General features: G+C 37.4%; 1 protein-coding gene across 1 annotated transcript in view; it reads right to left on the reverse strand.

The window, feature by feature from the left end:
* The window catches only part of cables2b (Cdk5 and Abl enzyme substrate 2b), a 36,763-nt gene extending 28,678 nt beyond the window's left edge, over positions 1-8,085 (reverse strand). The window contains exon 1 of the mRNA XM_067528568.1: positions 7,443-8,085. Coding sequence (XP_067384669.1) covers positions 7,443-8,059 — 617 coding nt within the window. The 5' untranslated portion in view covers positions 8,060-8,085. The remainder of the gene's footprint in view (positions 1-7,442) is intronic.
* Between the last annotated feature and the right edge of the window lie 5,240 nt (positions 8,086-13,325).

Below are 13,325 nucleotides of genomic sequence, written 5' to 3' on the forward strand. Positions count from 1 at the left end.
ATGTGTGAACAGAAAAAAAGTCACGTGTCATGCACAGTGTATATCAGCTTTCCCAAACAGGGTCAAGGCTATGTTTTTGCTAACGATGTGTTCAGTGATCATTAGAATACCATTTGATTTAAAAAAATAAATATATGTGACAGTAGCCATGGATTTACAGTTAGCAGGAAGCTTTTATGAGCATCAGTCACATCATGTGCAGCCTGACAACAGTAACAGTGGTGACAACACACACTATGTCTATAACCTTATGGAAACTCAGAGAGAACAGAGTTCCTGATAAAAACAAGTATGCACATCTTCCATAGCTAAATTATTTCCAGATCATGAGGACATGATCTAAGTGAAAGTTGAAAAAACTGAAAAAAATAAAGCAATATGTATAGTTGGTTTTGTTTCTGTTAGGGGTGGGAAGACGTGTGTAAACAAGAAAGAAAGAAAGATAGAATTAACAACATGTACCCACTTGTACATGTGTACTGACTGACAAACCTCAAACTATGCTGATATTAGTTAGTACATATTTTTCACCCAATAAGACAGGTAGTACACATATATAAGTGAATACATGTTGTTAATTTTGTCCTTCTCTCTTTCTCTCCCTCTTATTCACGCCCACACACACACACACACACACAGAGACACACACACACACACACAGCTGTTTTGTTGCTGAATTTATAGCCTGAAGCAAAAAAGAGCAAAACAAAATCAGATTCAAAGGAATGCCAAATAGTTCAGTTAACACACACACACACACACACACACACACACACACACACACACACACACACACACACACACACACACACACACACTAAAAGATAATATCTTAGATTCCACCTCCTATCTGAGTTCCTTTTAGTCCTATTTTAGTACATTTTAGTACATACAGTATATTTCACACTAATAAGACAGGTAGGAAACAGGTACTAAATACACAAGATCAGCTTCAGTCACTTAAACTATTAGAATCAATGTCATGTAACATCAATTCAAAAAAGTTGAAGATAAAGAAAAGTAAAATAAACTAAGAGAAAGCAATAGAAGAGAGTGAGATAGAAACAAAAACAACTACTTCAACACTAAATATTACAGTTTAACAGAATTTAATTTTTTAACTGTAACTAAAGCTGCAAAAACACATATCAAAAAGTCGCTGTGAAATGACTTTAGTGAACAGTAAGCCATAGCATTTTATATTAATTAAAAATCATTCATACTGCAACTATCCTGCAATATTACCTATTAATATACAACTCACAACAATCAATTCGTATATAGACACCAACAAAATAGAATTCTTTTAAACTGGTGGACACTTTTGAGAGTGTAGAGGGATCATTCTGCATTTTATTTATTAAAAAGTTGGTGATTTAATAGTCTACACTGTCATTTAAAGTGCTTCTATCCATTTAATTGCTGAGATGGGCAGGTCTCCCTGCTGGTTTGAGATTGGGTTAGTAGTATCAGTTGAGTTACAATGAGTTAAAGCAACTTCACTATTATTGTCAAAGGAGATTATTAGTAGCAAACAGTAGCAGATGTAACAGATGCTGGAGTCTACATCGGTGTATAACCTCGGGGTTAGTAAGAATTAAAGAGGGGATTAATATGGAGAGATTTAAAGTCATGGAAGTGCCAATTATGATATGGCCACATTCCTATTTTTTTTTGTCAGGTCACACTGCTTTTTTTCAGCTCTTTATTTCTTTACAGGCTTATAAACGATTAGGTGCAAGTTGTCAGATCCTAATTCTAACCAGAAACAATCCTCAAGCTAGGGTTAGGGACTGTACGAGATCATTTAGGCAACAGCTCACCTTCAGTCAACAGGTCTGACTTAATATCCTCACATGGTTTCTAGGTACGTCAGCAGTTTTGGTATTTCCCTTGACACGACACCTGAGCAGCTACATTACTCAGCGGTTAAGCCAACACAAATATAAACCACCTCAATAGTTTGCTCTAGTTACTTCTCAATGTTTTCCATTAAATACCTAAACTGTGGCAACCTGCTAATATCCAATGCAATGTTTCCTCAAGGGAGGGTCAAGAAATCCTAGCTAATTTAGAGAGTTGAAAGAAGGATTATTAGTATTATTCATTTTAAAAAATGTATTATAATTTATATAAAAAAAACCCTTTTACATGTGTTATTTGGCTAAAAATGCCACAGTTAAATAAAGCTGACACTGTTTCCATCACAGATTGTTTATGCAAAGGTCTCACACACAGGTTGACTACTGAGGACAGCAGGTGCAAGATTTACAACAACTATGTTTGCTAGTTTATATCAAAGCTTTGCAGGTAAAAAACATCTAGAATGGCTTTTAGACATGCACTGCTTTCCAATAATTTGACAGCAACTAAGCATATCAGCTTCACATCTGAATGACCACTCTGTTCACTTTTCGTAAAAGTTGTGAAATCTCTTTTACTTGGTTAGAAATACAGAACTAGTAATATTTTTATAGTAGTTTCAACACAGCACAAGTCTGAATGGTAATGCATTCATATTAACGGATACGCATCAGCGCTAACATCATATACTAAAACAAAACCATGAAAAATGCTGTTTTTAAAATATTTATGTCAGCTTTAATAAAATAATTTCAAATGAAAAAATTTAAAGTAGGTCAGACTGCACTGCCAGTTTGTTTCCGACCAGTTAACACTGTCTGTGGTGTAGTAATCAAATGGAAAGCCCCCTTAAATTATAATGTTCATATTTAAAGTCACCCTCACAGGAAACACATGTTGTTGGTGGAAATAGATAAATAAGGAGATAGAGCAGCGAGGAAAATGGTTGTACCAAGCAGCTGCATTATCCAAAAGTTCAGAGGACTGCACGACGGGCTCACAGTCAATAAAAAAAGGGTGGTACAACACATTCAGACATCTAATCATTGAAACCATTTGGAAACTAAATACAGTCAAGCGGCACACCTTAATTTGTTGGGCTGAAGCTGCAGGTCAGGTCATCAGTCTGTTTTAATGATTTTAGTTAAATATAGAGTTTATGTTGAACAACCAATCATACCACTGATGCAGTGTCCTGAAATAAATGGTTGTGTTTCTTTTGCCTTTTACAGCCTGCCTAATAAGGGGCTTTCCCAGGCTGACATAAGTTTCCCAATTTCCAACTTTTACAAGACTAATTTGTTTTATAATTTTCAGATTTTAGGCCTCTGTTCTTTTAGGCATTATGAATCACTCTGTTCATTTTCCATTTTGTGCAGTTTATCAATTTTTCCCCAAAGCAACACATCAATCTTAAAATGCACATTAGTATGCAACTGCATAACGATTAATGACAACATTATGTTGCAGACTGTATCATATCAGTCAAACTGTTTTGTTCACTTCAGTTTTAACCAGCACTTAATGTATATCGTAAGCGGGTGATGGTTTTTGCATGTGAGGTGAGATCCAAGATTGAGGATTCAAATCCCATTAAAATCTACAATATACATTGTAAATTTAAAAAGGATATTCAGATGTGTCATTAGTGCACACGGACGTAAAGTCAAAGCCATCAGATTACAGATCAGGTTTTGTTTCCTGCAAGAGCATGTACTTGTGGATTGAAGGAATTACCTGCATTAAAACAGAAATGCCATAGTAAAATGCATTTTATTAGAAAGACAGTATTTTAAAACTGTCCATGCATAAAGGGAGTTGCAGGACTCAAATGTCTCTTTAAACACACTGAAGACTTGAAATCAAACCTGTAATCAGTGGCTGTCACAAGTTCAGTTCCTTAAGCAGCCAGAGTGAGTCCATTATTAGCCGTGTGTCCTCACTCAGTCTATGTACTGTAAGTGCTAAACTGTTGATGTGTGTGTCATGAAGTGACTGAGTGTGCTTTCACTTAGTGGGCTAATGAAGTGGTTGGCTGGCTGGTTAGCTGGCTGGCAGAACTTCACACACCAAGCCTTGTTAGCAGACAGAGTGCGACTGAGCTGAGTATCTGAGGATGGCCAATTTTATCATGCCAGGAAGTGCTTAGGTGAAGAGACGGTTGCTTTTAAACACAGCCACATGAGACCCAACATTCAGCACAGGAAATTCAACATCTGTGTGTTTACTTATCAGCTACAGCAGCTCATTTCCCCCAAAATCACACAGTGTCATTCTTTTACCAGCCAACTTTAGCAGGGATGTGATGAAAGCTTAATAACTTTCAAACCAGCTTCTTCCAGCCACTGTTACTTTTCGAGTAAGTATTTTAGTATGAATATATAATTACTGTTTAATTACAGACATCTTTATAGAAGGGGACAGTTAGGGGACAATGTTCTTGTACAACAGGGCTGCTCAAAAAGTTTTTAAGTGGGTGGTTTTTTCCCCTCCGTCAACATGCACATAGACCAACGTCAAACTAAAAGTGTCCCCCCACAATTGTTACACATATAAAATATTATTTATACTCTGGCTTGAATGAATACTAGATTATGCATATGTGCAATGATATGTCCAGTATGTCCAGTTAATCAACATTTTAAATTCAATAATTTACCAATAGCCAAAGTACATCTAATGCATTTCTTTTAACATTATTGTTATTTGCTGGCATCAAAGTTGGAGAAAACACACATCTAACTCCTTACTGCTGCAACATTCACTGTCAAGGTGTTTTTGTTTTTTCTGACTGTGAAGCTACATTTTTTACATTTTACAATTTGTAATAAACAATGTATAAAAAATGTTATCTTTAGGCTTTAATAAAGGTTTTGAATTTGTTTTTATCTTTGTTTAATTGTCTCCAATATTTTTTGAACATATTCTCTTTCAAGATTATGATTTTTATGTTTCTCTAGCACTATAAATTACTTTATTGCTGAACTGCACAACATAAATAGATGATTGACCGAGGGACTGGTTGATTGATAATTTCAAACCCCAACACTACTTTTTAACCACACACTGCAAATTCTACCTGTCACAAATCAGCAGTTGATGTTTAAAGACGTTTATTAGTAACACTGACACTATTGTGAAATCCAATAAAATTCTGTATGTGCAGGGTCACAGTAAGTAAATTATATGAAGTAGCAGGAGCTGCAGGTGGTACAGTAGTTGGTGGCTGCTGAAACTGGCTGACTGATGAGCTCTTATCTCCTGGTAATTTCCCAGCCTGTTGTTATCTGTATAAATAGGTTAAGCAGTGTTTATCGCTGCAGGACTGACATGCGCTGGCTTTATTACACTGCCAACATGGTGACAAAGCTGATCCGTCCATCAGCACTCACACAGGCACAGCATGTTTGAACCGCTTCAAGATGAGTAAGCTTCAGAAGCACACACGCACCCTCACTTACTTCCTTACAAAGCCACAGCAAATACATAGACGTTAAAATATTTCAGATTTTATCATTTATTCTTTTCCTGCTGCATTTTTCTGTTTTCCTATCTGTCTGACTTTCTGCCTCTTAGAAGAGAAAGTCCAACCATATTCTGACTTTAACAGTAAACACCCAAGTGAAGAAGATTATAGGTTACTGTGCCATGGATAAAAGCTGTGTTCTGTTAGCTGTTCATAACCACCCCTGAGTTTACTTCCTCCCCACAAAGCCACCAGTTTCTCCAGCTGGCTACGACCTTCAAAGGTTACACTGCATGTTAGACTGCAAATACAACAAACTACAGATATCCTTATACCAATGTTTCCCAGACTGAGTATAAGTATGCATATTTGAGAACTTGCTTGACAGTAAAATCCTGATACTGTCCGTCCACTGCACAGTTAGGCTGAGAGATATTGAGCGGAGACTGCTGATCCAATTCAAACAAGGGGAAACACCTAAAGACCTACATACACTTTTTCCACCGAGTGGCACACATTTCTACTCTCTGACACTATAGAAGGACTGGACAACTGACACCTGGACGTTCAGAGGAAGACAACCCACCAAATTCCACAAGAACAATTTTTTTTCCAAAACAAATATGCCAGCGACCAGCATTTTGTAAAGAGGTGCAACTTTCACTAAAACGTCAAAAGTATATAATTAGAAAAACAAAGGACAGATTCGGGGCGAGATCCAGGATGAAGAGACGTGGACAACACATACTTAGAGTCCAGAGAGGAATACAAAACTTTGTAAAATGGAAACTTCACATATGGCTGTAGTTACTGTAGATCTCCCTCGGTTGTCGCCAGTATCACTATAAATCTTAAATCATAAATCCGTTTATGTATTAGTAGTACCATGAAACAAAATATTCTTGTGTGCGATCATCATAGTGCAAAATAACGATCTGTATATAGTTTCAGTCCATGGCACGGCAGACAGCACAAATATACTTTTTAATATCTTAGACATGGGAAATGGGACAAGAGTAAACAAAAGTGGTAGATGTTTGTTGTGTGTTTTCTTTTGATATTGTAAAATCCTTGTTAGTAAGAGCTAAACACCAACTAACATTTATCATTTATAAAAGTACGAGTTTCATGAAATTATCTAGAAAATATCAGGCCTGTAAGATTAAGTTATAAATAGATATATTTATCTGTTCTGATCAGATCAAAGTAAACAAGACTAAATGTAAAAGTACAAAAAAAAAATACAATCTCTGTGTTCACCTTCTTAAATATAAATACTTTGTATTTTTCTGGATCATAACATGAATTTCTGTGGACGTTGTACATTTAGTCAGACTAAACAAGTATTTTGTCCCCTGTGGAATCCGAGAATTGAAGTTTTTTTTCCTCATATTTTAAGGATTAGACGATTACTCAAAAACTAAAGACCAAATAGGCAAAACGGAAATATGGTTTGAGAAAACCAGAACCGACACTTTGTGTGTGTGTATATATATATATATAAAATCATATATATATGAACCCAAAGAAATAATCACTAAAGTAAGAACAACTGAACTGAATAACTACCAATACTAAAACAACAGGACAACCGTGGTCTATTCGCACACGGCACAGCCATCTTTAACAAAAGCTGATATGATCAGTTTTTAAATCATCTCCACCTCCCAAAGGTCTTTTTCCTGGGTCATATAAATGAGTTTCTTCTGAGGAACCTTCACCTGAGCATCTGTGGGCGGCAAGACATGACTCAACACATTTCCTAACTTCAGGCATAGAAGAAACGGTGGATTTGGGGAAACGTTGTATTACGACCTGGGACAAACTCCTAAGCTTGCGTGGAAGGATTATGAGATAAAACCTCGCCAGAAAAGTACCACGAACCAAGACAGTAACATCACAGCATCAGATTTGATGTCAAATCGCCTCTCAACCTGTGAATAGTCTGAACTAAAGGTAAAACTGACGTTACCGATCAGTGTGTGAACCCATGTCAACATCCCTCCCCCTTCGGTGCCGTTAGGAGCTTTAAGCAGTGTGGTCTCAGGGAAAATACCAAACCCACGCCCACCCAATCAGACAAAAAACACCAAAACTGTCGTCTGTGTCGTACCTTTGCCGCGGCTCTGAGGACACAGAGTTACAGCTCTGAACGGACAACAGTGTGGAAGACTTCCGTGGTCCAAGCGGGGACGGCAGCAGGCTGGTGTTGGACGGGGACGGTGAGAGCAGGTTACTGTTTCCCTGAGGAGGACACGAGCCTCTGCGGCACTCCAGCAGAACCTCCGCACTCCCCACATCGTTGAACTCCGTGTCGGACGGCAGGACGAGGATGGGCGGGACGCTAAGAAGTCCCGTCTTCGGTGCCGAAGACGGACTGACATTCCCGTAGCTCACGGAGGGGGACAAACTGGGGATTGTCTCGTGGCTGTTATTGTTACTCATCTCTGTGCGCAACCCGCCCGCAAATGTCACTGCTGCAGAGCTGGACTCGGCTCTCTCCAGGTCGGTGTCATTGTGGCGGTGGTTTCCCCCATTCTCAGCCGAGTTGCTTTGGACTGGCCGTCCGTCTAGGGAGATATTACTAAGAAACAAAAGAGCAGCTTGCCTCCGGCGAGAGTTCTCCCGGCTCCTCCGTCCGTGTTCGCTGTTACTATACGTCTTTTTGGCGCTTACGGCTGCCGTTATTGTGACGATGTGCTGACCGCAGGCAGCAGCAGCTGCCGCCATGGTCTCTGTCCCACTAAGGAAGTCAACTGGAGGATCCGCTCGAGAACTGAAACTGTCAAATCCCTTTTACCGGGCGCGAGACCGCTTTACGCCCCCTTGTGCTGTCATTGGCCCTGAAATGAATGCGTAATGACGTTTCGCGTCAGCGCCAAGATGAGGTAAAGTAATGTGAACATTGTGCTAAATGAATAGTGTGTAGACTACGATCACAAATAAATGCATTTTTTACAGCAATGCAATTTAAGTAAAATGAGAGATTTTTAATATAGTGACTTTATGCATTACTTCCCCATTATTCCCCAAACTATGCAACAACACATTTCTTTTACAAGATGTTTACAAGAGATATACATTGTCTATTATTAGCTATATAGAGGAATAAAGATTACATTACAGATTCCTGCAAAAACAACAGAGGCCATTACTACTTTAAATATTACCATACTATTTAAAAATGTCAGATAGGCTATAAAATATACAGTACTGTATTTTGTTGGTAAAGGTTTTCTGTCATACAGGTTTAGTTATGTGGAGGTTGAAGAAGAATGAAATCCAGTTGACATGATGGCTTGGTTTAAAAACTGTCAGTCAGGAATAATAAGTAGATGTAATTTTGATCTTTTTAATATTTACTATCACAAAAACCTGTTAGCCCACTGTATACATCAGGTGTTTCAGTTGAGACTGTAAATTCCAGCAAATCTAGCTAAGACACAAACAAGCAAGAAAACAAACACGTATCTAAAATTAACTGATGAAGGTTTGAAACATCCAGTTTACTTCTTACCAGTTGGTTGTAGTATGACTGCAGATGTGACAAACAACTGATTGAAAGAAAAAACATAATTTAATTGAGACCTTGTATGGTTTTGTCTTATGTCTTTTTCTCTAGTAAAGTTCATCCCATCCATTATTGGATGCAGTTACACACTGGCTGAGCTTATCAGATATATCTTTGGGCAAAATGGGACAAGAAAATTTAAAACTACTGCTCTTCACCATTGTTTTCCCGGGAACTTTAAAGTCATTCTCATCAATTCGAAACCGTTTCCGTTTTACTTGTGAACCATGATTTATTTCATTATGGCTGAAAAAACTGAGGATTAACATATACAAATGTTAAAGTGATTCATTGCTGTTGAAGAAATCAGAATCACATGCCCTAGAGACAAGTCATGCTTCAAGAAGTACTCAGAAGAACTTGTGCATCATTCGTTTATCAACTAATGCTCACAGAGGTGGATCAAACCCAATCACATGTTAATTATAACATCTATTTATAACACATATAACACATCCGGCACCCAACTATTTATACAGCTGTAATACCTGGGTCCAAAAATAACAACAACAAATATGGATTGAACTTTCCTTTCATTAGGATGAAACATTTCATTGATAACTGACAAAGTATATCAACAAGTAAAAACAAATGGAGTCAGTAAACAAAAGCTGAGTGACAGCATTGAGTAGTATGACTGGTAGACTGCTTAAGCTAATCTGTAGGACACACCACACTATAATCCCCGCAGCTGGGAGTTTGCTATTGTGCACTCATCCCCTGATCCCCTACATCTGCAGAGCAACAAACCAACTACAACTGACCTTCCAACCCAGCGGGAACAACAGCTGGATGGCATTCCAAAACTGACATCATTTATTTAATCTTATCTCAGAGTAAATCATTTGTTTTATTTTCATGATGTACTTTATTTTTATATTTTTTTAGTCTATGTGAAGGTGTGACCAGGGTTTCACTAGTGGTTGGTAGCACAAGCCAAATAATTTACATAGGTACAGTTACACTTTTAATTGAAAATTTATTTCATATATCTCTGTGTGTACAATATATTTTCTAACAAAATACAAAAATAGAATTACATTTAATTTTAAAGAAACACAAGCATGAAAAACTTGCATTTCATATAGCTTTGTTAGAGTTTATTCTTTTGCTACATCTTTATTTATTTAGCGCCAAAAGGCTGCATATGACAAAATGAAGAAGGGATTATGCTTCACTAGTATGATGATGATGATGATAATATGATGGTAAATGTTACCACATGGACGATTACAGAGATTACAGTACTGTAATCCCATGATGAGGATCAAGTTCATACATTGTGTCTGCTGCCACTGACGTGCACAGACACACACACACACACACACACACACACACACACACAAGTCTAGTCATAATGACAAATATGACCTCAGAGTTTATCTTCTGCCCTTACAGCAGAACATGATCTCATAGCATTTCCTGGTATCATTTTCACTAGTATGAACTGTGTGTTTCAACAGAATCTTAAACAAAACCTTTGTGGCCTTTGACCTTTAGCGGCACTACAATACATACAATACTGGCAGTGACAGTATTTCAGTTTTATGGGAAATTCAATGTAAATCTGTTTTATCAAGTTATAGAGGGGATGCAGGAGAATGGCCTCTCATTTCTCATTTCTCTCCATGCCTGTATCCTGTCTTTATTATATAATTTCTTTGCAGTTCATATGTACTGTATTATCTATCAAGGGTCATGAGATGCAAATGAGTCTTTTAGCTAACTGTGGTACATTTACAGTAACATGTGTCACTGCTACTGATAAATAACTACAAATGACTGCACATAGTGTTGTTATATTACATAAGGAGGAGACCAGCACAACTTGGGTGATGCCCATGGGTGATTGGACTCTCACTCTGATGTTCAGTGAGGCTGGCAGAGGAGAGAACCAGGGGCCAGAGGAGCAGTGCAACATGGGAAGGTCATGATGCTGCCACCAGGATAACGGGTCAATGCAGTGCTACTGTAGAGCGGGACACATCCAGGCATCCATCCTGTTCTATTTGTGCTATTGTGTTAATAATCTGCCTTTAAAATTTTATTTCCTGCACTGTAATTCCCAATGAGGTAGAATCTAAGTTTGTTTGTCCTCAGGTGCCTCCAGCTGGTCACAGATGGGTATGCATATTTAATTTTTCTTTTAATTTAATATATATTTGTATTTATATTAAATTCTTATTTATTATAATTAAATCCTTTTTAGATAATGCTGATTACTCAATAATATTGCAGCTGCACTAGTCATTATGCATAATATAATAAACCTACTTTACTCGATGTACAATTACATACTGCATGTCCATGTCACATGTTTATGTAATATTCCAGTCACTATAAAAAGAAAAGTTTTTGTAAAAGAGGTTAGGGTGAGGGTTATTTCTATGTGTTGCATTAATAATGCATTAGTTTAATTCGAGTATATTGCTGTGCATCTGCGAAATGATATATTGAAAAAGAAACTGTAGGACTTCTGGTCTAGCGGGCTAAGCATAGCAGCACAGAACAACAGGTCCCTGACATTAAAAGCTAAGAGGTTGCCCAATATCTCTCTAATCTCATTGGAGTTGTATTAAAGAGACAGAATATAAAATGGGCGCATGCAGATGTCTAAAATAGGAAGGAGACGCACTGCATTTTATATTTCATTATCCACTGATATTTATGGAACCATCGAGAAAACTCTCATCATTTTAATCTTATAACGCCAAATAAGGTTTTCATTTCCAGTTTTCACTTTTGCTCAGTTTTCATTTGTGTTAATTATGTTCAAATTCCTTTCTGAAGGACACTTCATTAAATTTTTTTGCATTAATTAACTTATTTTAAGCTCCATAGAGCCCCCCCCCACATAAGTACACAAGTACTCCCACTTTCACAACCACTTATTTTTCATAAATTATATTAACAAAGAAGTCATTTTGATTTCACATTTCTCACTTATACTTCCTTTCAAAAAAGATTTTTGTGCATTCTGCTTTTGACATACTATTAGTCAGAGTAATATTATTTGGTTATTTTTGGTAATCAAACTAATGAGAATATATACACTTCTCTTTCATTCAGTTAGCACTTTATTATCAGCTGGTTATATAAATATGGTCATTCATCCATTTGTCAGATAGGATGAACCAAGTTCAGTCTCCACATGCTTTATCCAAGTTGCCTGTTGAAATCCAGCAGATGTCACTATTAAGCGATACACCAACATGTGTCACCACTGTGATTGTATTTATATATTTATTTATTTATTTTGGTCCTTTCAGCTTATCCCGTGAGTTCAGGGCCACAGCGGATCATTGTCTGCATGTTGATTTGGGACAGTTTTTACGCCAGATGCCCGTCCTGATGCAAACCTCCCCCATTTCTACTGGGCTTGGACTGGGCCCTGTCCAGCTTGGGAGGGGAATGGGCTATTAGGGGTTCAGTGTCTCGCCCAGAGACACTTCGACATATAGCCGGGAACGGGGAACCACTGTGTTTGCATGAAAACCAATTTAAATCAGTTAAACCTTAGCATTGTAGACAAATTGTTGATAAATTAAATATTACAGTAGGTGTGATAGGTTTAAAGTTGTGCCTCTTACTCACTTTTTATCTGTAGTTACACAGTAGTTACACCACAAGTACAACTGCAGCCTCTGATCTTTCAGTAAGGAGAACATCTCCAGACTTGTAAATATGGTATGATAATGATGACTTTTATCGTTACATATTCTGTTGTCTGTGCTCTTAAGAGTCTATACAATTCACACTGCCCAGTATAATTTTATTTTTCCCCTCCTGAAGAAGACTCCCTTTCTTGTCCCTCATCACCTGGCTGCTCTGCTCCCCACTTCTCCTCTTACTACTTGGTTGCTTACTACAAATTCTTGAAGTCTGTTGTCGGTGATCATCTTTAAATCCAGCCTGGACCTGACTAAAGAGCGGGGGAAAAAAAAGAACATTAAAGAATAATCTGTCTAACATTGACCTGGCAGACACCCATGGATAAACAAGAATTTCCATAAACAAAACCATACTAACATTTTTTAAAAAGCTACCTGTAAATTTCTTAGCATCTTAAACAATTAACTTTGTCTAAGATTACATTAACTCATTAAACTCCTCTGGCTATTGCAGTAACTCCGCTGGATTGCTTCCTGTATTGCTCCACCTGAATGGTCTAGAATTTGTAGATTAATATTTAGTCAATGCTCCTTACAGTTCAAACATAAACTTTTTTTATTTCCCACTGAAAGAGCTAGGGTTGCAATATTTATTGATTGGGAGTGGAGTTGAGTCACCTGCACTGTGTTCGAAGTATTGCACAGTCTGTTCATCATTCTGCAGTGAAACAGGTCTGTGGTTAATTACACCATTTAATATTTGTACAAAACTAATTTCAGAAAATTAAATTAGTTTTCTCTGTTTGTTGCCCTT

The sequence above is a fragment of the Channa argus genome, chromosome 13 (assembly GCF_033026475.1).
Source record: "Channa argus isolate prfri chromosome 13, Channa argus male v1.0, whole genome shotgun sequence".
In the NCBI taxonomy this organism is placed as follows: domain Eukaryota; kingdom Metazoa; phylum Chordata; class Actinopteri; order Anabantiformes; family Channidae; genus Channa; species Channa argus.